At 39.7% G+C, this 21,138-nt stretch overlaps 1 protein-coding gene across 1 annotated transcript in view; it reads right to left on the bottom strand.

Moving 5' to 3' along the window:
* Positions 1–330: 330 nt before the first annotated feature.
* LOC136872384 (ribitol-5-phosphate transferase FKTN) overlaps positions 331–21,138 on the bottom strand; it is a 65,601-nt gene continuing 44,793 nt past the window's right edge. Inside the window, exon 5 of the mRNA XM_067146193.2 lies at positions 331–1,388. Within this exon, the coding sequence (XP_067002294.1) occupies positions 1,172–1,388 (217 nt within the window). The 3' untranslated portion in view covers positions 331–1,171. The remainder of the gene's footprint in view (positions 1,389–21,138) is intronic.

A 21,138-nucleotide genomic window follows, 5' to 3' on the forward strand; every position in this document is an offset into this window, starting at 1 on the left:
GACCCATATGTATCTTTTATGTGTACTGTATCCATGTGTGCTTGCGTGGCAAGTCGCAGCTTTCCATCTCTTTCCTATATTATAAACTTCAGTTTTCTGTAATACAATACCGGTACAATGAGTTAAAATAAAGAGTATGATTACTATAGTTCCTGAGTTCCTGCATATAACCCATTCCTGAATATAAATTCATATTTTTTCAGATCTTGCTATAATAATAATAACAATAATAATATTATTAATTACTGGGTGAGCTGGCCATGTGGTTAGGGGCGCGCAGCTGTGAGCTTGCATCCAGGAGATAGTGGGTTCAAACCCCACTGTCGGCAGCCCTGAAGATGGTTTTCCACAGTTTCCAATTTTCACACCAGGCAAATGCTGGGGCTGTACCTTAATTAAGGCCATGGCTGCTTCCTTCACACTCTAGCCCTTCCCTGCAGCAGACCTCTCCGTGTCAGTGAGACGTAAAGCCAATTGTAAAAAATACACAGTATATAATATGGAGATTAGATGCTATAAACAATCCATCCTTGATTTGGGAAACTACTTAGTGACAGATGGGAAAAATATAGTACTTTACATTCTAAGACTATGCTGTGCAGGCTCATGAACAAAAAAAGAATTTCTCAACAACTTCAGCAAAGAAGATGAGATAACATTGGAGCCATCACCTCTAAACAGTCCACCTGCCTTCATCAAACAAAAAAAAACCAAACCCCACGATGCCTGAAGGGCCTTGGCTTACCAAACAACTGCTGCTCAGCCAGAAGACCTGCAAATTACAAGATAATGCGTAGTCAGTACGATAAATCCTCTCGGCCATTACTCTTGGCTTTCTAAACCAGAGCTGCCCTCTCACCAACAGATTGCTCATCAATTGTTCTCACAAAGCCTGTGTGAACCTCAAACCAGCCCTCAAATCCAGGTAACAATCCCTGAACTGGGCAGAAATTGAACCCAGGGCCTCTGGTTAAGAGAATGGCTTGCTACACCTTGACTGTGGGGCCTGCCCGATTGGCATTCATAACTTACTTAATTGACATGATCTACAAACACTACTGATAGCCTGAAAAATAAACACAAAGGAAAATACAAAAAATATGCGAGACAGCTACTATACTACTGTATATCACAGCTCAGAGGTAATATTGTTTATAAAATCAGTCTTTTTCTAGTTGTACACTTGAATTACATGCGGCCATTCTTCACGGTGCCATACTCCATTCTCTTGAACATTTGGTGGGCTACTCTTCCAGTCCCACTGAGACACAGGAGTGAACCACTCACTACCATAATTAGCTTCTATATAAGCTCGAAGTTCACAAGGTACGCGAACTTTCAGTTCAAGAAATTCTGTCCAACACAAACTGAAACGTGGAAATTTGTACCTAGAGAGAGAGAGAAAAAATGTTCACAAATAGAATACAAAACTGTCAGCAAAGGCAATTTGTACAGAAAAAGATAGCATTTATGAGACTCTATCACTGTCTAGTGCAATAACAAGGGATGTACAAAATTTGTACCCAAAGAACAAAGAGTAATTCTGATCATCTTTCATAAACATACAACGGATTGTTTCAAAACACTTTCATGGTAACTATAAACAACACATTAATTTCTAAAAGTGTACACACAGAAAAACAATTTGATACGCAGCACAAAGTTTCCTTCCTCATACTATATTTACCAAAGAAATCATTCCACCTCATATTTAAATTCTCACAGGGTGGAGTATAAAAACATGTTATAAGATTGTTGTATAACATTCAAGAAGACAAACAGAAGAAAAATAAACAAATCCTTAATAAATACCAGATAAACAACGGGGAGCTTATGGGTATATGCTATATATCTAAAAAGTTTAAGAGCAACAGAACAAAAATGAAAGAGTGTGACTTTTCATGAAATTAAATATCAGGTAACTAAAATTAGGTATGGATTTCCCTAAACTAAACAATTTGTGTTATGGAATATTCAAAATTGTTCTCTAAGTGCTCCTGGGATATACAGACCAGGAGTGGGACATTAATATATGAGGAAGGACCATCCTTAGTCTTTATTACAGCTCGAACTCGCAGAGGCAGACTGTCTGCCAGGTGTCAGAACATCTTCTGGGTAATGGCAGACCATTCTTCCTACAGCACTGTAGTTAGTGATCAGTGGATTGTTGAAGTCTGGAGCAAAGTCACCATTATACTTCATCCCAGGAGTGTTCGACAGGATTGAGTTTGGGGCTCTGGGCTGTTTAATCCGATTCCAGAACCTTACAGTCCACAAACCACTCACGAACAGGGGGCATAATCATACTGAAACACACAGTCATCATCTCCAAACTGGTCTTCTACTGCAAGCAACATGCAGCTGTTCAAAATGTCCCTATATCCTTCCACATTTAATATGCTGTGCTCTGTAGTATTGATACAAGGGTAATGGACTAGTATAACTTGAAAACAATTCTCTAAACCCAAGGGTAAATAGTGGAAATATTGAGCTCAGTAATAATTGTACCGGGAGGTACACCTCTACGCCCAAGTTTAAATATTGCGCCAATAAGTACTCCTCTACAGGAGAAACTCTGAACTTTAAAAACTGAATCAACTCAACTACGAAGTTGTCAGTACTGTGTGGAGTTCAACTTGTTTTGTTTCTTTTGATCAAGAAGTGTGGACATTCTCTGACAGATGTCTCTACTAAAAAAACTATGATTATGCACCCTGGTGCGAAGTTAAGGAACTTTTTGAAGAAATTTTGTATTCATACGTTTTTGTTTTTACTAAATTTCGTTCTTTCATGCGTGGGTTGGCAATATTAATCTTTTCTTTCCGCCTGTTTTGAACTTAGCCAATCAAATATTTATGTAATTAATTTTGACCAATCGTGTCTTTCTTCTTCGATTTTGTATGTAACTGTGTACTCTAGCCAATAAACGACTGTGGGTGTGTCTTAATTATTCATGAAAGGTCTCGAATCTTCCCCGAGAGTATAAAAACTGCTGATTTTCTTGTCTCTGGGCCACTCGAACAACATCTAGCTTAGTGTATGGAAGTGTAGCAGGAGGCGGGAAGCGCCTCTTTCATCCAGCAGCAGCTCTTCTACAAGGTAATGGCCACTTAACATCTTTATTTCTTGCTAGCTCAGCAGTTTAATCCGCGGCGAAGGTCCGAAACCTTTATTATGTAACCTATCTTCAAACATGTAAATTGCCGTCACTTTTGTAAAACTTCAAATATCTTTAAACTATAATTCGGGGATAGAGAGTGCTTTACCCTCTCGAGCTCCCCTTCATTTTTGCCTTGAGGTGACTACATTTTGGTAACCTTTTCTTCCTTAATGTATTAAATTTTTCTTATACGAGTCACCTCCCTAGTTTGGGAATAGCCCCTGTTTCATCGGCCTAGTGCCTCTTAGGTTTTAAAAGGCTTCATGTAGGAGTGCAAGCAACGCCTCCATTCATCTTGGTATTTTGGGCCATTTACTTAATCTGTTCTTTTTTCACTGAGGCCCAGTAGGTTGGGTACGAGATACCCTGTTTCATTTGATGTAAGCTGTGCCTTGATGGCAATTTAGTGTAATATTCTGGTATTGCCTTTAATAGGCTGGAAAAATAGAGAGCAGGTCAGCTCTTTCTCGTATTTGGATATGTGCCTCTAAGAGGCCTCACATGGATAGGTGGGAGCAAGTGCTCGATGTTATTAGGGGTTTTCTGTCCTTTGGTAAATATCTGATTGTGAGCTGAGGGCTCAGAAATTGGGGCTTGAAGCCCAGATCATCAATTCGTCTCTAAATCTTGGTCTTGTACCCGATTATTTGTTGACTTCTTGTTATTTGTTGAATGTTCAAATTCTATGTGAAAGTGTTAAGTTTTGCTATTTTGAAAATATAACCTTTAATTCAATCTTAATTCATATCTCAGCTTTGTAGTTAGACCCATTCCAGCCCGCACCTTCTTTTACCTCTGCTGTTCCACGGGAAACCCCGTCTATTATTATTAATATTATTATTGATTGTTGGACATGAAAGGACGCGTGAACTTCGCAGCTACAAAATAGCTCAAGAAAGCGGGTTTATATTGTGAAGGCACTTACCGAAACGAGCTTGTATGGTTATTTTAAGCCCCATTGCATGGTAGATATGTTTGTTTGCAACTGGAACGACAGAATATTGAGTGAAATATTGAAAAGTTTGCGGTGAAACAATCCTGTTGTGAGCAGCCATCTTGCCAAAGATCAAAATCACGTAGAAGGTACACTGCGGTAGATAGACGATCGTTTTCTAGTGTAAGCGCTCCCAGCGCCCACTCACAACTTTTATCTCCTTGACTCAAGACACAGCCAACTAGACTCACTCATTGGCATGATGGCAGAAGCAGACATTCCGTGTGATACAGTGGAGCTCCCTGGTATATCAAGGGAAAGTATCCACAATGGCCGAAATGGTAGGAGTATTGACCTAAATCTGATTGATGATATCAGTCGGCAGATAATGGAGAATCAATACAAAGAAGAGGTGCGTCTTGAGACTGCAAGATCACTGTTGAAGAACATAATGGCTATTCCTCTCAAAAACCTAAAAACGGAAATAAAGAATGGCCTCATGAAGCTGGAAGAAGCTTTAGAGGCTGGAGCAACATACAGGATGTCGTGGAAGAAATCTGCAGAAGAACTAAAGCAGAGACCAACTACCATGGAGAATAAGGAATTGTCCAACACATCACCAGTGACAAATGACTCGGAGGAAGATCAAGGAAAATGGGAAACATTTCTGTCCAAGAAGAAGAGTGAAGATAGGAAGCACGAAGATATCCCAACGAAACAGGCCAGTATTGATCCTGAAAGTACAGCGCTTAGCGAAAGTGGGAAACGACCTCATTCTAAATCTAGGAGTCGTTCAGAAGCCGTAATCATCAAACCAATGAACAGTAAGACTTTCGTTGATGTATTAAAGGATATCAGAAACAGGGTGAAGCCGGAAGACAGTGGAGCAGGCATTCAATCTATCCGTAAAACAAGAGCTGGAGCTGTTCTTCTTGAATTCAACAAAACAACTAAAATTGAAAATAGGGAGGTACTCAGTAATTCTCTGAGAGATGCCCTCGGAACGAGATGGCGACGTAAAGGCTTTAATCCCCTGAACTACACTGGAGATTTGAGACATGAATGGCGTCACTACCGCCGCAGACGTGGAGGAAGCTGTAAGACGAGATTTCCTCAATCCCCATGGAGAACTGAAAATATCGGTCTTGAAAGCAAACAGCTGGGGACAGAAACTTGCCATCTTCGAAACCAAAGACGAGGACGCTCAGAAACTACTTGAAGCAGGAAGAATTAAGATAGGATGGCTATACTGCAGAATATGAGCTAGAACCATTTTACCTCGCTGCTTCCGATGCCTATCATATGGACACCTGGCAAGAAACTGCACAGGCCCCGACAGAAGTAAGCTCTGTTTTTAGTGTGGAGAATCTGGCCAGAAGGCAGTAGACTGTAAAAAGAACAATCCACGATGCATGCTTTGTACAGACAAGGGTGTCAATGAAGCTGAACGAAATCATATTGCTGGATCGGGAGCATGTGCAATATTTCGTGAAGCTCTGGAAAAGGCACAAATTAACAGTAAATGATGCAAATACTTCAAGCAAACATGCACAAGAGTCAAACAGCTAACGATCTTATGACACAGCTGATTTACGAGATGGAAGTAGACATCGTTATTATTAGTGAACCATATCAAGAGAGGGACCATCCAGGGTGGTTTGTGGATAACCTCGGAACAGCTGCAATTTTGATACCAGATCTAGGAAAAGTCCCATTAACACAGCATGGATGCGATGACGGTTTTGTTTGGGTACAGACTGGGGGAATCACTATTGTAAGCTGTTATTTTACACCAAATGAATCTGTTTCCAACTTTCAGATGAAACTTGATGGTCTTGAGGATGTAATACGCAGAATGGAAAAAAACTAGTGGTCGCTGGTGATGTAAATGCTCAAGCGTTGGAATGGGGTATGCCACAAACAGATTCCAGAGGACGTCGTATAATGGAGATGGCAGCCAGAATGGGTTTGGTGGTCAACAACATTGGAAATGTGCCAACATTTCGGCGGCCAGGATGTCAGGGAACAATACCGGATGTAACCTTCTCATCAGAGGATATTACGCCTAAGATTTCTGAATGGCAAGTGATCGAGAATTACATGGGGAGTGATCATCAATATATCATCTTTCGATTGCTCCAAGAATCTCCTCAAGAAAGAAACATCTTGCGCAGGCCAGCACGGTGGAACGTAGCCGGTATCGACAACGAAAAGTTCATTGATGTAATACGGAATGGAATGGAATGGAATGGAATGGAATGGAATGGAATGGAGAACATAACTGAAAAATGTTTTGCTCATAGAGGGAAAGAAGCAGCTGGTGTATGTGTTGAACTCACTATGCAGCTAATTCATCAAGCATGCAACGCCTCAATGTCCCGAAGGAGACCGTGAAATAGCAAGCGCCCAGCATACTGGTGGACCGAAGAGATTGCTGAACTGAGAAAGAACTGCCTGCGACTTCAACGCAGGGCTCAGAGGATGAGAGGCAGTCAAGAGAATACCTCAGTCACAGCGTAGTACAAGTCAGTGAAGAAGGAACTCCGTAATGCAATCAGAAAAAGTAAAGCCGATAAATGGTGGTCACTGGCTAAAGTAGAAGATGATCCATGGGGACAAGGTTATAAGATTGTAATGACGAAACTCGGGACATTTTCAACCCCGAGTGCGGATCCGCAAACAATGAAACAAATTGTGGATACACTATTCCCAGACCATCCAGAGAGGATTGACTGTGACGATGAAAAAGAACTGGATGATATACCCCTCTTCACTGTAGAAGAGCTGAATGGAGCTATTAGCTCTCTTAGAAACAAGAAAACTCCAGGACCAGATGGTATACCTACAGAAGTGCTAAAGATAATATCAGAACTACGTCCAGAACTGTTGCTGAACATGTACAATCATTGCCTGCAAACGGGTGTTTTTAGTCCCCGATGGAAAATGCCTCGTTTGGTTCTGATCAGCAAAAGAAAACTTGGTGGTTATAGACCTTTATGTATGCTGGACACAGCTGGAAAAGGGCTGGAGAAACTTCTGCAGCCCAGAATCCTCTCTGCAGTTCAACTAGCAGGGGATCTATCTGTTCGCCAACATGGATTTCGGAGAGGACACTCGACGCTAGATGCAGTGTGGGAGGTGGTGAATACAGCAGAAAGGGCACAAATGGGCAACCATCATTCCTGTAAATTGACACTTCTAGTGACCCTGGATGTGAAGAATGCCTTCAATTCAGCAAGATGGAGCGACATGTTGGTAGCTCTTGAAGAAACTTTCAAGCTACCACAATATCTTATGCGCATAATGAGAGATTATTTTAAAGATCGCACTCTGTTGTATGATACGGAAGATGGAGAAAAGACAAAACGTCTGATGGCTGGTGCAGCGCAGGGATCGATCCTTGGTCCAGATCTTTGGAACATAATGTATGATGGCTTGTTACGTTTGGAGATGCCAGAGGACACGAAGCTTGTGGGCTACGCTGATGATGTGGCCGCCTCGATAAAAGCTCGTAATGTTGAAATGGCTCAAATCAAACTGAACCAGGTGATGCGGCACATAAAAGAATGGATGATGAGCCACAGTCTAACATTAGCCAAACACAAAACGGAGATAGTTCTTCTGACGAGGAAAAGGATCGAAACTCTTGTACCAATGACTGTTGGAGAGTTAGTGATCGAAACATCTGCGAGCACAAAATATCTAGGAGTGACACTTGACTCCAAGCTCACATTCTGGAATCATATTCAGAGAGCAACAGACAAGGCAGTAAAATACATGACTGCACTTAGCAGGCTAATGGGAAATATTAAAGGTCCGAAATCCAGTAAACGACGTCTTCTCATGTCGACGGTTCAGTCAGTGCTTCTGTATGGCTCTGAAATCTGGGCTGAATCCTTGAGATTTGCTTGGTACCGGAGAAGGATAGCTGCCATACAACGGAGAGCGGCTTTACGTATTGCATGTGCATACCGCACGGTTTCTGAACCTGCAATACTTACGGTGGCAGCAATAGCCCCAATAGACCTACTTGCATTGGAGCAACATGAAATCTGGCGTATCCAAGGAGAGCTGGGAAAGAAATGTGCAAAGAAGCGTGCCTTCAGTCAACGGATGAGGCGATGGCAACTCAGATGGGAAAGTGACCCTCGAGGCAAATGGACCGAGCGACTGATACCACGCTTGGACATCTGGGTTGAAAGGGCCCATGGTGAAGTAAATTACTATCTCACGCAGCTTCTAACAGGACATGGATATTTCTGGAAATTCCTGCATAAAGTGGGCAGAGCGAGTGACGCAGCATGCATATACTGTGATGACATTGACGACGTATTTCACACCTTTTTTGTATGCGGCCATTGGACGATTCAGAGAAGATGTGTGGAAAATGAACTAGGAGAATTGACAACAGATATCATTTTGGTGATGCTGCGAAACCAGGAATCCTGGGATCGCGTGGCAGTGCATGTGAAGGCCGTCCTTCGTCAGAAGAAGAAGGATTTGGAAGCATACGAACGTTCGTAAAGGAGAAATGAAGAAAGACGACGTCTGAAAGACAAAACACGATATCACCCTGAAGTAATGCGAGACCGGTTCCGGGATGATGACATACATCGTGGGAAAAGGGTGTGTGGTTTTTAGTGGGTAAGAATCCTACACACTTGTGGAGTGTGGACCCTTCACAAGCGTCTTTTGAAGATTTTCCACAATCCCTCACAAAAAATATATTATTATTATTATTATTATTATTATTATTATTATTATTATTATTATTATTATTATTACCTACGTAGTTATGTACAACAGGTTGTCAGTACAGACTTTATTTGGTATAAATTGTAGTGGTATCATGTATTATTTGTGTGTAGTATGATCTGCTGTGTGCAACAGTCAAGTTTTAGGGAGGAAGGGGGTCTGAGATTGCTCTTGGTAAACTGTCAAAGTGTAGTAAATAAACAATTAAAATTCGGTACATTGATGGAATCTTATGAGACTGATGTGGTGATAGGAGTGGAATCGTGGTTGAAAGAAGGGGTGGGTAATAGAGAAGTATTTCCAGAAGGGTACACAGTCTATCGTAGAGACCGAGGAGATAAAAAGGGAGGGGGGGGTGTTTATTCTGGTGAAGGAAACTTACTGTTCACATGAATGGTTTACCGATGAAAGGGATGAAATATTAGGGATAAAATTAGTTTGTGATAATATGAAGGAGGTGGGAATTATAGGAACATACAGGCCTGGAAGAGAGGCAAGAGACATGGAAATCTTTGAAAAAATAATAGATTATACTTGTAAAAACAATAATAATGATATGGTAATAATTGGGGGAGATCTAAACTTGCCTGAAGTTGAATGGAAAGGAGCTGCAAGTGAAGCCCATGAACAGAAACTGGCAAATAAGTTAATTTGGGAGGGAGGATTTACACAAGTAGTACAAGAACCGACTCGTCTCAATAACTTACTAGATGTATTCTTGGTTAAACCATGGGAAATTGTTGATAAAACTGAGGTAATTGAAGGAATAGGAGACCATAAGGCTGTAATAATGGATGTAGGACTCGTACCAAAAAGGCTTAATAAGAGGGTTACACAAGACAAGAAATTGTACAGAAAAACTAAAGTTGATGAATTTGGGACTTACCTTAACTCACAATTCAGTTGTTGGATAAGTGAAGGGAGTAACGTGGATACACTTTGGGCTAAATTTAAAGGAATTATTTGGGAAGGAGAGAAGAGATTTGTACCTGTTAAGAAGGGTAAAATGACCTCAGACCCTGTTTATTATACAAGGGAAATAAGAAAATTAAAAAGAAAATGTAGAATAGTAAACAGGAAAATCAAAGAGGGTAGGGAGAGTAGAGAAACTAGAAAACAGCTAATGAGGGAACTGAATAGAGTGAAAAAGGAAGCAAAAGAGAATTATATGAATGGCATACTTCAAGAGGGTAATGACCACAAAGGGAAATGGAAAAGGCTGTATTCATATATCAGGAATCAAAAAGGAAAAGGAATCCAAATTCCTACAATTGTGGGAGAAGGGGGTGAACACTATTTAACAGATACTGAGAAAGCAAACCTATTTAGTAGGGAATTTAGAGATTCAGTAGATGATTGTCAAGAGTTGGAAACCGAAACAGAAGATAGAGAGGGAGAGAGACAGAGGGAAACAAGAAGCTTCTCATTCACAAACGAAGATATTTTCAGAGAAATCCAACTGCTTCAGCAAGGAAAAGCAGCAGGGAGTGATCAAATTACTGGGGAGGTATTAAAGACAATGGGGTGGTACATAGTGCCTTATTTAAAATTTCTCTTTGACTATGTCATAAATAATAGTGTAATACCAAAGGAATGGAAGGAATCTATAATAATACCAATTTATAAAGGAAAGGGTGATAAAAGGAAACCAGAGAACTACAGACCAATCAGCCTGACCAGTATAGTTTGTAAAATTCTGGAGAGTTTAATATCGAAGTACATCAGAGGGATATGTGATGATAAAAATTGGTTCATGAGGAGCCAGTATGGATTTAGAAAGAAATTTTCTTGTGAGGCACAACTGGTGGGATTTCAGCAGGACATATCAGATCAGTTGGATTCAGGAGGTCAGTTAGATTGCATAGCCATAGATCTTTCCAAAGCCTTTGATAGAGTGGAACATGGAATATTATTAAAGAAATTGGAGGGAATAGGATTGGACGTAAGGGTTACACGTTGGATAAAAGCATTTCTAAATTCAAGGGTTCAGAAAGTCAAAGTAGGAAATAATGTATCTCAGGAAGAGAAAGTTTGGAAGGGAATTGCACAGGGTAGTATAATCGGTCCGTTACTTTTCTTAATATACGCAAATGATTTAGGGAACAATATAACATCAAAAATAAGATTGTATGCAGATGACATAATTGTTTATAGAGAAATAAACAACATTGAGGATTGTTCAGAATTACAAAGGGACCTTGAAAGTATCCAACAATGGGTTGAAGAAAATAATATGAAGGTTAATGGAGCCAAATCAACTGTTACAACTTTTACAAACAGGAGCTTTAAAACTGAATTTGAATATACTTTGGATGAGGTAGTTATCCCAAAAGATGGCAAGTGCAAATACTTAGGTGTGAGATTTGAAAGTAATTTGCACTGGAAGGGTCATATTGATGACATTGTTGGGAAAGCATACAGATCATTACATGTCATAATGAGGCTACTTAAAGGATGCAACAAAGAATTAAAAGAAAAAAGTTACTTGAGTATGGTTCGTCCATTATTGGAATATGCAAACAGTGTTTGGGATCCTCACCAAGAATACCTAATAAAAGAAATAGATAGTGTGCAGAGGAAAGCAGCAAGATTTGTAACAGGGGATTTCAGGAGAAAGAGTAGTGTATCAGAAATGTTAAAGGAACTTGGGTGGGAAACTTTAAGTAAGAGAAGGGAGAAAACTAGACTTACAGGATTATATAGAGCCTATACAGGAGAAGAAGCATGGGGAGATATCCGTGAGAGGCTTCAGTTGGAAAATAATTATATCGGCAGGACTGACCACAAATATAAAATTAGAAGGAATTTTAGCAGAAGCGATTGGGGTAAATTTTCATTCATTGGGAAGGGTGTGAAGGAGTGGAACAGTTTACCAGGGGTAGTGTTTGATCCTTTTCCAAAATCTGTACAGATATTCAAGAAGAGAATAAACAGCAACAGAGAAAATAAATGAAATGTTAGAGGGCATTCGACCAGTGCAGGTTATTGTATATAAAAAAATGTGTGTGAATAAATTAATTCCATCCCCTGGTCTAAGGAGTTTGGACAGCCAAAGTAGGGGACTGCCTGTAGGGGTGAAGTACAGTGGGGACTTCGAGGGCCCTGGGACCGCTACGGTAGCTGTGAAGGCCCTTCAGGAACTCTGAAAAGTGGTGGCAAAAGGGGCTCTGGTTAAGACGCAGCAGGTCGTTATGCTACTTAGGATCCAGAACGGGTAAAAAAAAAAAAAAAAAATAGTAAATAAATAAATGCAATGTAAATATTAATGTTATACCAGTTGTATAGTATCATTTGAAGTAATTCCACATACTGTATATCAGTTGACTATATTTGTAAGTAGGACAGGATATATTATAAGTAGAATTTTGTAAACAATATAAATTTATTAAGGATGAGCTGTGTGTTTAATAGAAAACATTGTTAGCGTAAATTGTATAATATTGTATTATAGGAAAAATTTTCTTCTCTTGTTAATTTAATATTTAGTGCTTGACAATAATGTATTTTAGTGTACCATTTGCCACCGAGGTAGACACCTCATTTGCAAATAAAGAGATTTTGATTTTGATTTGATTTTGAGACCTTATTTAATGTAAGAACAAGTAATTAGTAGTAGGTATATAATTTATCACTGTAAATATGATGTATACATCCAATGTAATGTTGTGCAACACAGGGTAATAGTCTACAACAACACACCTTTGTCACCTGAGGTTTACAGAATGTTCTATCCATTTGTATGTAGGTTACTGGAGACTCGAGAAGATACGAGAAAGCATGGTGTGTTATACTTTTCTAGAAGCCTGGCAGGCAAGGTATATAAAGAGACAGTCTTGGGAGTTGAGATGAGTTGATAGTGAAAGTCATTACTCGAGTGTGTGAACTCATGTTGCGATTTTGTTGTGTTGGTAGTCGGTTGACATGCTAATGGGGCATTCTTCTTCTTCTTCTTCTTCTTCTTCTTCTTCTTCTTCTTCTTCTTCTTCTTCTTCTTCTTCTTCTTCTTCTTCTTCTTCTTCTAGTCAGTTCAAGATGGTAGTTCATTAACGTGTGTGAGTAATATGTATATAATTTGTACATAAAACAGTGTACACAATTCACAGCATCTCGTGTGTGCATCTTTGTGAATACAATAATATTATAAGAAGACCAAGTCCCTTCCATGAAAAACACCCTGCACATTATCACCCTACCTACTCCAAATTTCACTAAGGGCACTGCACAAGCTAACATGTATTCTTTGAATGGCATTCGTAACACCCAAAACCTCCCATTCGAGTGCCATATAGGGTGATTCATCACTCCAGATCCTGCATCTCTAGTCATCTATGAGTCCATCTGGAGGCCATGATCAGACATTAAGTCTATATGGTTGATACCATGGTTAGCTGGTTTGAGTCCCATTAGCGGAAAAACTTTTCACCATCAGAATGTTGGCCGGCAATGTAGGAGAGGTGGTGGTGAGCAAGTTGTCCAAGTGGTTAGGGATGCACAGCTGTAAGCTTGCATTCGGGAGATAGTGGGTTCGAACCCCACTGTCAGTAGCCCTGAAGATGGTTTTTCAGTTTCCCTTTTTCACACCAGGCTGTACCTTATTTGGGCCACGGCTGCTTCCTTCTCGCTCCTAGCCCTTTCTTAGCCTATCATTGCCATAGGACCTGTCTGTGTCAGAGTGATGTAAAATTTAAAAAATTAAAAAAGAGGTGGTGGTATACAATTTCTAATCCCTAGACTGCATGCCAAAAGCCTGGATTAAATTCCAAAAACCTCTCTGCAATGTTCATGTGGAGTGAGGGCACATAATGCTGTGATGGCGATTCATCCATCGGATGGAGATATTATTCGACTCGAGTAGGCTATGTGCTGACACCAGGTTTGCCCTCTCCCTTACCTCATCATCATCATCATCATCATCATCATCATCATCATCATTGTCCCACAGCCACATGCACAGGTCATCCCTAGCGGTCAAATAGAAAGACAGGTGAGCCAAACAATGTCCTTGGACACACTCGACATTTAAAGCTGGACAATACATAAATAGTAATTTATGGACCAGTGTCATTACTCTTTACGCGATCAGATGCGGCACTCAGTGTTAGTCAAAGTAATGTACAGTTCATGGGCAAGTGCCTGAATCATGAACCCCAATCTTCCACCAGTATCTCCAAGCACACAGTCATGATGTCCCATTAGCAGAAAAACGGTTTTATGTACAAATTATATACATATTATTCACACACATTAATGAACTACCATCTTGAACTGAATCGAAGAAGAATAATAATAATAATAAGAAGAAGAAGAAGACTGCCACATTAGCATGTCAACCAACTACCAACACAACAAAATCACACACTCGACTAATGACTTTCACTAACAACTCAACTGAACTCCCAAGACTGTCTCTTTTTAACCCTTTCAGACCGAGTACGCACAATTGTGCGGGTTCGTATTTTAGTTATCCCTGACCATATTAGGAGTTTTTTCGGCGCTACACGGGACTGCAGTGATTGTGCAGGACACGTGGCGTGTATTTCAATTGATTTTAGTATGCGCTTGACCGCCAGGGCGAAGGAAGAAGAGTTTAAAAAGCACAGTTGATCGGCGAGATGGCAGGAAGCAGTAGTGCCGAAAGTAAGTATTTATTTACTGCGTTTATATTAATCTAGAAGCTTTACTGAATACCGGAATATATTCAATGACGTGTGTACATTGGTTAGTGAACGTAAATTTTGAAGCTACACCATCGTACGTGATACAACGAGGTTTTGAATTTTGATACGCACAATTGTGTGGGTCCTGTTTTTCGGATGTTAGTTTTTATTTTGTAAAATAAACTATTAATATGTGTACTGAGGAGCATTTTAGTCAGTTCTTGACGTACAAACAAAAATTCACACCTCCAGTTTTCTTTCAGGTCTGAAAGGGATATACTTTGCCTGCCCGGCTTCTAGAAAATTATTATTATTATTATTATTATTATTATTATTATTATTATTATTAATTTATTTTTCACTAATTGTAGTTACAATTTAGGGATGGTGAATGGAGAAAGGGCATAGTCCCACATACACAAAAGTGCCTTCATCACCACTTAAAATTATAATATACAAAAATACAATTACATTCTACATAGTGTTCTTATATACAGTTACCGTATTTACATAATACTCACAATACCTGTTCAACATTCAAGTAATTCGACACACCCACACACAGAGAGAGAGAGTCTCTCTCTCTCTCTCTCTCCCGCGAAACCCCACATGTATTTTAGCTAGGCCGGCTCACTCATACCCATTTACCATTTTAGTCACTCGGGATCCCATAACTTTCATCCATCCTCCCACTCATACTGAACATTCATACAGTAGATAAATTATGTTTTGTGCAGAGGGTTTTGTTATATATACATCCTTTTTACATCTTTACAAAATTTTTCTGCAGGTAGTTCTTTTATCTGCGGTGGGAGTTCATTCCACAACTGAGTAGAACGACTAAAGAAGCCACTTGATATGATGCTGTTCTTGCAAATGGAGGGAAAAGGGACACACCTCAACCTCTTTGAGCGGAACGATAGTTCAGCTGTAAGCAGTTGAAAGGGTTTATATGAATGTTACCTGCGAGGGATTTTCTCAGGAAAGCAATATCTATTTGTTTACAGAGGGTTGTTATGGAGGACGGTAACCTGGCTGTATTTAAGTGACCGTGTTGAGTAATTAGTCGTTCTGCTCGGTGTTGAACTCCCTCTAGTTTCATCATGTTCTCCACTGTAGTAGGGTGCCAGGAAGGAAGCCCGTACAACAGTATTGGCCGTACTAATGACAAATAGGCTGCCTGAATGGCTTTCTTCCTAGCTTCCAGAGAGATCTGCGGATGAATCCCAGGACTCTGTATGCTTTGCACCTTATTTCCTCAACATGCTTATTCCATTTTAAATTGCTGCAGATGTGAATGCCAAGCAATTTTATTGAGGTACAAGGCATCAGGTTTTTACCACACAGTGAAATTCTATGTTGTGACTGTGATCTTGCTCTAGTTAAACGGATATATTTACATTTCTGTACATTTATACACATTCTATTTATTTTGCACCACAGAACCACATTATCGAGATCTGACTGTAACTTATTTACATCGTTCTCATTGCTAATGGCTCTGTAAATGATGGTGTCATCAGCGTACTGTGCCATAGAAGACGATACACAACCTGGCAGATCCAGCGTAAATATCGTGTACAGAAGCGGCCCTATCACACTACCTTGAATCACACCCGAGGTGACTGAGGTTTGTTTTGACCTGGCCCCACTGAACACAACGCTCTGCGTCCGACCTACCAGGAATGATCGAAACCATGCCTGCAGGTTGCTTTGAATGCCATACTTGTTAAGTTTTAACAACAGTCGTTGATGAGGTACCTGATCAAAGGCCTTACTCCTGCAGAATTCACAGGTGATTGTAACACATGATATAATCCAATTTCCCCATCTTTTCTCAATGTTGAACGGTTCCTGCAGGTCAACATATATGGCCTACCTGATCATGGATTTGTTGCAATTGTATTTTCCTGTTTCCAATTCACAGTCAACTCAGCCAATTTGAAAAGGGTGGAAATGGCCCTGACTGATTGCTTACTGATGTGGCAACCAGTATTCATTCGCATTCAAAGTCACTAGGCTCCCTTGTTCCACCTATTCTGTACATATCTCATAGCACCGAACAACACTGATCCTTCTGTTGCCTTTTAATAGCAGCAGCAGTGTCATAGTGACACTTAGGCTTAGTTTATGTGTACAAAGAGATGTTCCAGACGTATTTGATCATATATGCAGTATATATCAAAAGTTATTACATTGTTGTTACCTTTCTCAGTATCATACCTGTACGAAAAAATATTTTCAGAACTGTACAAAATCAATTCAAGTTGCAGAATTTGTCTAACATTAAAGCTGATGTACAAGTTACGTGTTCAAATCTTTAACCCAGGACTGACCAAGATTTTCAAGTTACATCAATCCCAAGTGTTGCACTAATGGAAGCCAAGTTTTACATTAATAGAACTATGTTAACCTCAAAATGATTTTTTCTGGTTTGTAATTTGTAGTCATTTTTGTAATAAAGTAATAAATATGGTTCTATTAACTGAATCTGGACATAAATAATTCTACCTTATTATCAGTAAATCATTGGTTTCTTGCTATAGCCTTTAACACTAGGTTTACCGCAGCAGTCAAAATGACCGTTTCCAGTTTTATTTTCTCTATCACTCTCGTTATACGTTTAGAACATACAAACCCTTTGGTGACTTTTATTGATATTAAGTGTACTTTTCGGCATATAGCTTCAAAAACCCGTAACTCCTTTCTAGTTAGCGCTATGAGGTCATATAACTTTTACCGGGCGGTCATTTTGACCAGTATTGCAGTAGCTACCCCATCAGAATTTTTGTGGCATTAATTTAGAATGGGGTATCATTCTAACAAGCTGTTACAGTGTACTTTATTACCATAGCATCGAATATAACTTGTTGTTGTGCTGCAATGGGACAGCTGTTGGCTCTTTTCAAACAATGATACAAGTACACTGACAGGAAAATATAGTCAGTATTTGTTCAGTAATGAAAGGTGTGCAATCGTAACGAGCAGTCAATTGTCATGTTCAATCGTTACAAACATTCAAACTAGATTTCCTGATTGTTTGTAATTACCCCGGAGAAACATGTTTTCGCGTAGTCTGCAAATGAATGCCAAAATTCTGAAGCATAAGCATATAATTTCCCCATCACAATCAAGCGATGAAGCTGGGATGGTTTAGACCTGGATCAATGCGAGGACGTGTATAAGTTGACAAACGGAAATAGTTCGGATAGTGATTCTAGTTCCGTCGAGCCTGCAGAATTTCCATGTGAACATGAAATCACACAGCAGCCTTCGACCTCTAGGGTTAGGGAACTACCCGCCAAATGGCAACACACGCACACTTGCAAAGCAGCTGATGACAAAGGTAAGCCTATTTGGAGTTAGTCATTTTTATTTACGTAATTCAGTGCACAGTGTAAGTAAGTTTGGTATTATATTTTGTAGGTGAAGGACACACTAAGGAAGATAATGAAATTACTAGCAAGGAGCACGATATCAACTACAGAAGGCAGAGCATACGCTGTGGTGAGTCAACATATCGGCGTGGTCAGAACATGACGGTCGGCGAGGAAGAAGTAAACTATACTGAGGGAAGTCCGAGGTCTCACAGGACATGAAAAATGCCACATTGAAGGAACTTGTGCCGCTTCAGCTTGTCGTCTTTTTCTTGACGAATCCAAGCTACGCCACATCGAATGATATGGAGTCTAATCTCATTATTAGACCCGTATTGAACTATGCTATGATATACTAACAATTTGTTGGTTATTTTGATCCACCTTTTCAATACAAATTACAGTTTGTGTTGCTAAGTTGTAATGTTACAACACTAATTTACCGGGACATGTTTCGCTTTTATTCACAAGCATCATCAGCCTATACAATTGCCTCAAGGTTTATCATTTTTGGTTTGTTGTTACAAATTTCATTACATTGAATGTAAATCTAATTTCAGTGATAACAATATTTAAAACAAGAATAATATACACATTATGACAATATGATCTGCAATGTTAAAATGGATTAACTCTTAATTCTAAAACACATTGACGTCCAAAACACAGTTTTTTGATTTGGCTAAAAATTGTTTGCAATGTTAAAATAAAATTGATTCAACTATAATTTGGCATTAAAATTTGAGTCATAAATATAAATATAAATATTGGATGTTAATATATAGGAGCCATAGTTTCTGAAGTGTGTTGGTTTCTAGAATACAGTAACATTTCAGTGTTGCAAATTATAGTTAAGAATTGTGCTAAATAATGTTATTTAAAAAGACTGTAGTTTTGCATTATGCGTGATTAGTCATGATGATAATCTAGAATTGAAGTCTTGAGTTCGTTGGAAAATAGCTTCTAGATTTAATGAGGCTTGCTGCTGCAGTTTGGCAATTTGATCAGAGGAAGTATTGACATATTTGAAGGGGTTAAAGTCAAAGTGGTGTAAGTCAATTTTCGGTAGAAGTTGACTTAGGCACAGAAAGGCGATGTAGAAATAAAAAACTGTTCATAGAAAAAGTGGAGTAAGTCAGAGCTTCACTCATTTCGTCGTTAGATGGCAGCACAAGTTAGACTGGTAATGGATCATCTGTTTTGCTGATAACTGAAGTGGTGTGAGTCAGACTTACACCAGTGTGGTTGTAATTGTTCCGCGATTTTCATCGAGTGTTGAATGCATGCGTGAATACTCAAAGAAACGATGGATTCTGAAATAAGTTTAAGTGATCCGTTGGATGAGCTGGAGTCCAGTGATGAATGGGAGCGTGAACAAGGAGAAAACACATCAGAAACAGATGATGGTAAGTACTATTCACCTTCTAACCTCTCAGTTACTCACCTACTAACCTATTTTGTTGCAACGTTTTTAGCAAGTACTTACATTAGATTATGCCTTAGGTCCTTTTGGTCTACTATTCCCTGAATAATACACCTTTGTAATCGGTTCGGAAAAAAAGAAAGGAAAAATGGAGAAAAATGCATGAAGAGTGATGTTTTTAGTGAATTTTCTGTGATTATTGAAAATGGTCGTGTTGAGTATCGTTTTTCACGTAATTTTGAATGCTGAATCGAAGCTTCCCCTGCAGTTTTTTATTTCGGTAGTAAGTGTAACAAGATGTTTGTTGTTTCAGAATCAGAAGGAGATGAAGAGGTAGACGGCGGACGCCAGCGCAACCATTCCAGCGAATTTCCTACTGCTGGAACTTCTGAGAATCGAGAAAACGCTCACCCGAGAACGAGGAAAAGACAAAAACACGAAAGTAAAGCTCAAAAGCAAAAGCGAGCACGAAATTCAGGGCTCCCGTACGTGTCCTCTAGAGGAAAAGAAGTGGCCGGTAAGCTGTATCAGAACTTTGATTGTAAATGTAAAAAAAAGTGTGTGGAGAACGTACCTGAAGTGGCGAGGCGAGAAATTTTCGACACCTTTTGGAAGCTAAGCAGTTTTTCTGAACAAAACGTATTTTTATGTGGTTTGATTGTGCAACAGAAACCTAATGTAAGACGCCCACGAAATTCAACGAGAAATGCAAAGTCTGTTTCAAACAGCTTCAGATTCCAAGTCAGAGGCAATAGCGTTACTGTGTGCAAGCGTTTTTTCTTACAAACACTCCAAGTTTCGGATGGGCGAATGACAAGGGCAATACAAAAAGTACGAGAGGGTCAACAACCAGGAAGTGATGGCCGAGGACGCCATCCCCCCAAAAATAAAACACCGGAGGCTGCCATGAATGGTGTGCGTGACCACATAGCATCTTTCCCATCGTATCAATCGCACTACAGTAGATCAGAGAACCCTAACAGGAAATACCTTCCTCCTGACATGAATGTACGTACAATGTATGAACTGTACAAAGAAAAGTGCACGGAAAAAGGTGATATTCCTGTTTCTGAAGCCATCTACCGTCGAACCTTTAGCAATGAGTTCAACTTGCATTTCCACCGGCCTCTTAAAGATACGTGCACCAGATGCGATGTGCTTGACAAGAAGATTGAAGTGTGTGAAGATGAAGACGAATCTACAAAGCTGAAGGCTGAAAAAGAATTACACCTCAGAAATGCCGAAAAGGTGAGAGAGGCTAGAGATCGGGACAAAGTGAAAGCACGGGAAGACGAATCTTTCTATGGTCTGACATTCGACCTCGAAAAGGCTTTGCCATTTCCTGTTTTGACAACGTCCGTGGCTTACTATAAGCGGAATATGTATTGTTATAACCTTGGCTGCCATGAACTTGGAACAGGTTTAGGCTTCATGTTCTGCTGGGATGAAACGATCGCTTCTCGTGGGTCTCAAGAGATTGGTTCCTGTATCGTCAAACATCTTGCAGCAAGAGCGTCATCTGCTAGGCACATAGTGTTGTACAGTGACGCATGCACGGGCCAAAACCGTAATATTAAGTTTTCCTTGTACCTCATGAAGTACATACAGGGCCCTCAAAGCAATGCAGAAATTATCGATCACAAATTTATGGTAAGTGGCCACTCTTTTCTACCCAACGACGCTGAATTTGGATCAATTGAATCGTACGCAAAGAACAAGTCCATTTATACTGCAGACGACTGGTACAGTATCATAATGAAGTGCCGAAGGAACAATCCATTCATGGTGACGAAAATGAGCCGAGAGGATTTCAAATCTGTTGCAAAGTTGGA

The sequence above is a fragment of the Anabrus simplex genome, chromosome 4, assembly GCF_040414725.1.
Source record: "Anabrus simplex isolate iqAnaSimp1 chromosome 4, ASM4041472v1, whole genome shotgun sequence".
Lineage (NCBI taxonomy): Eukaryota > Metazoa > Arthropoda > Insecta > Orthoptera > Tettigoniidae > Anabrus > Anabrus simplex.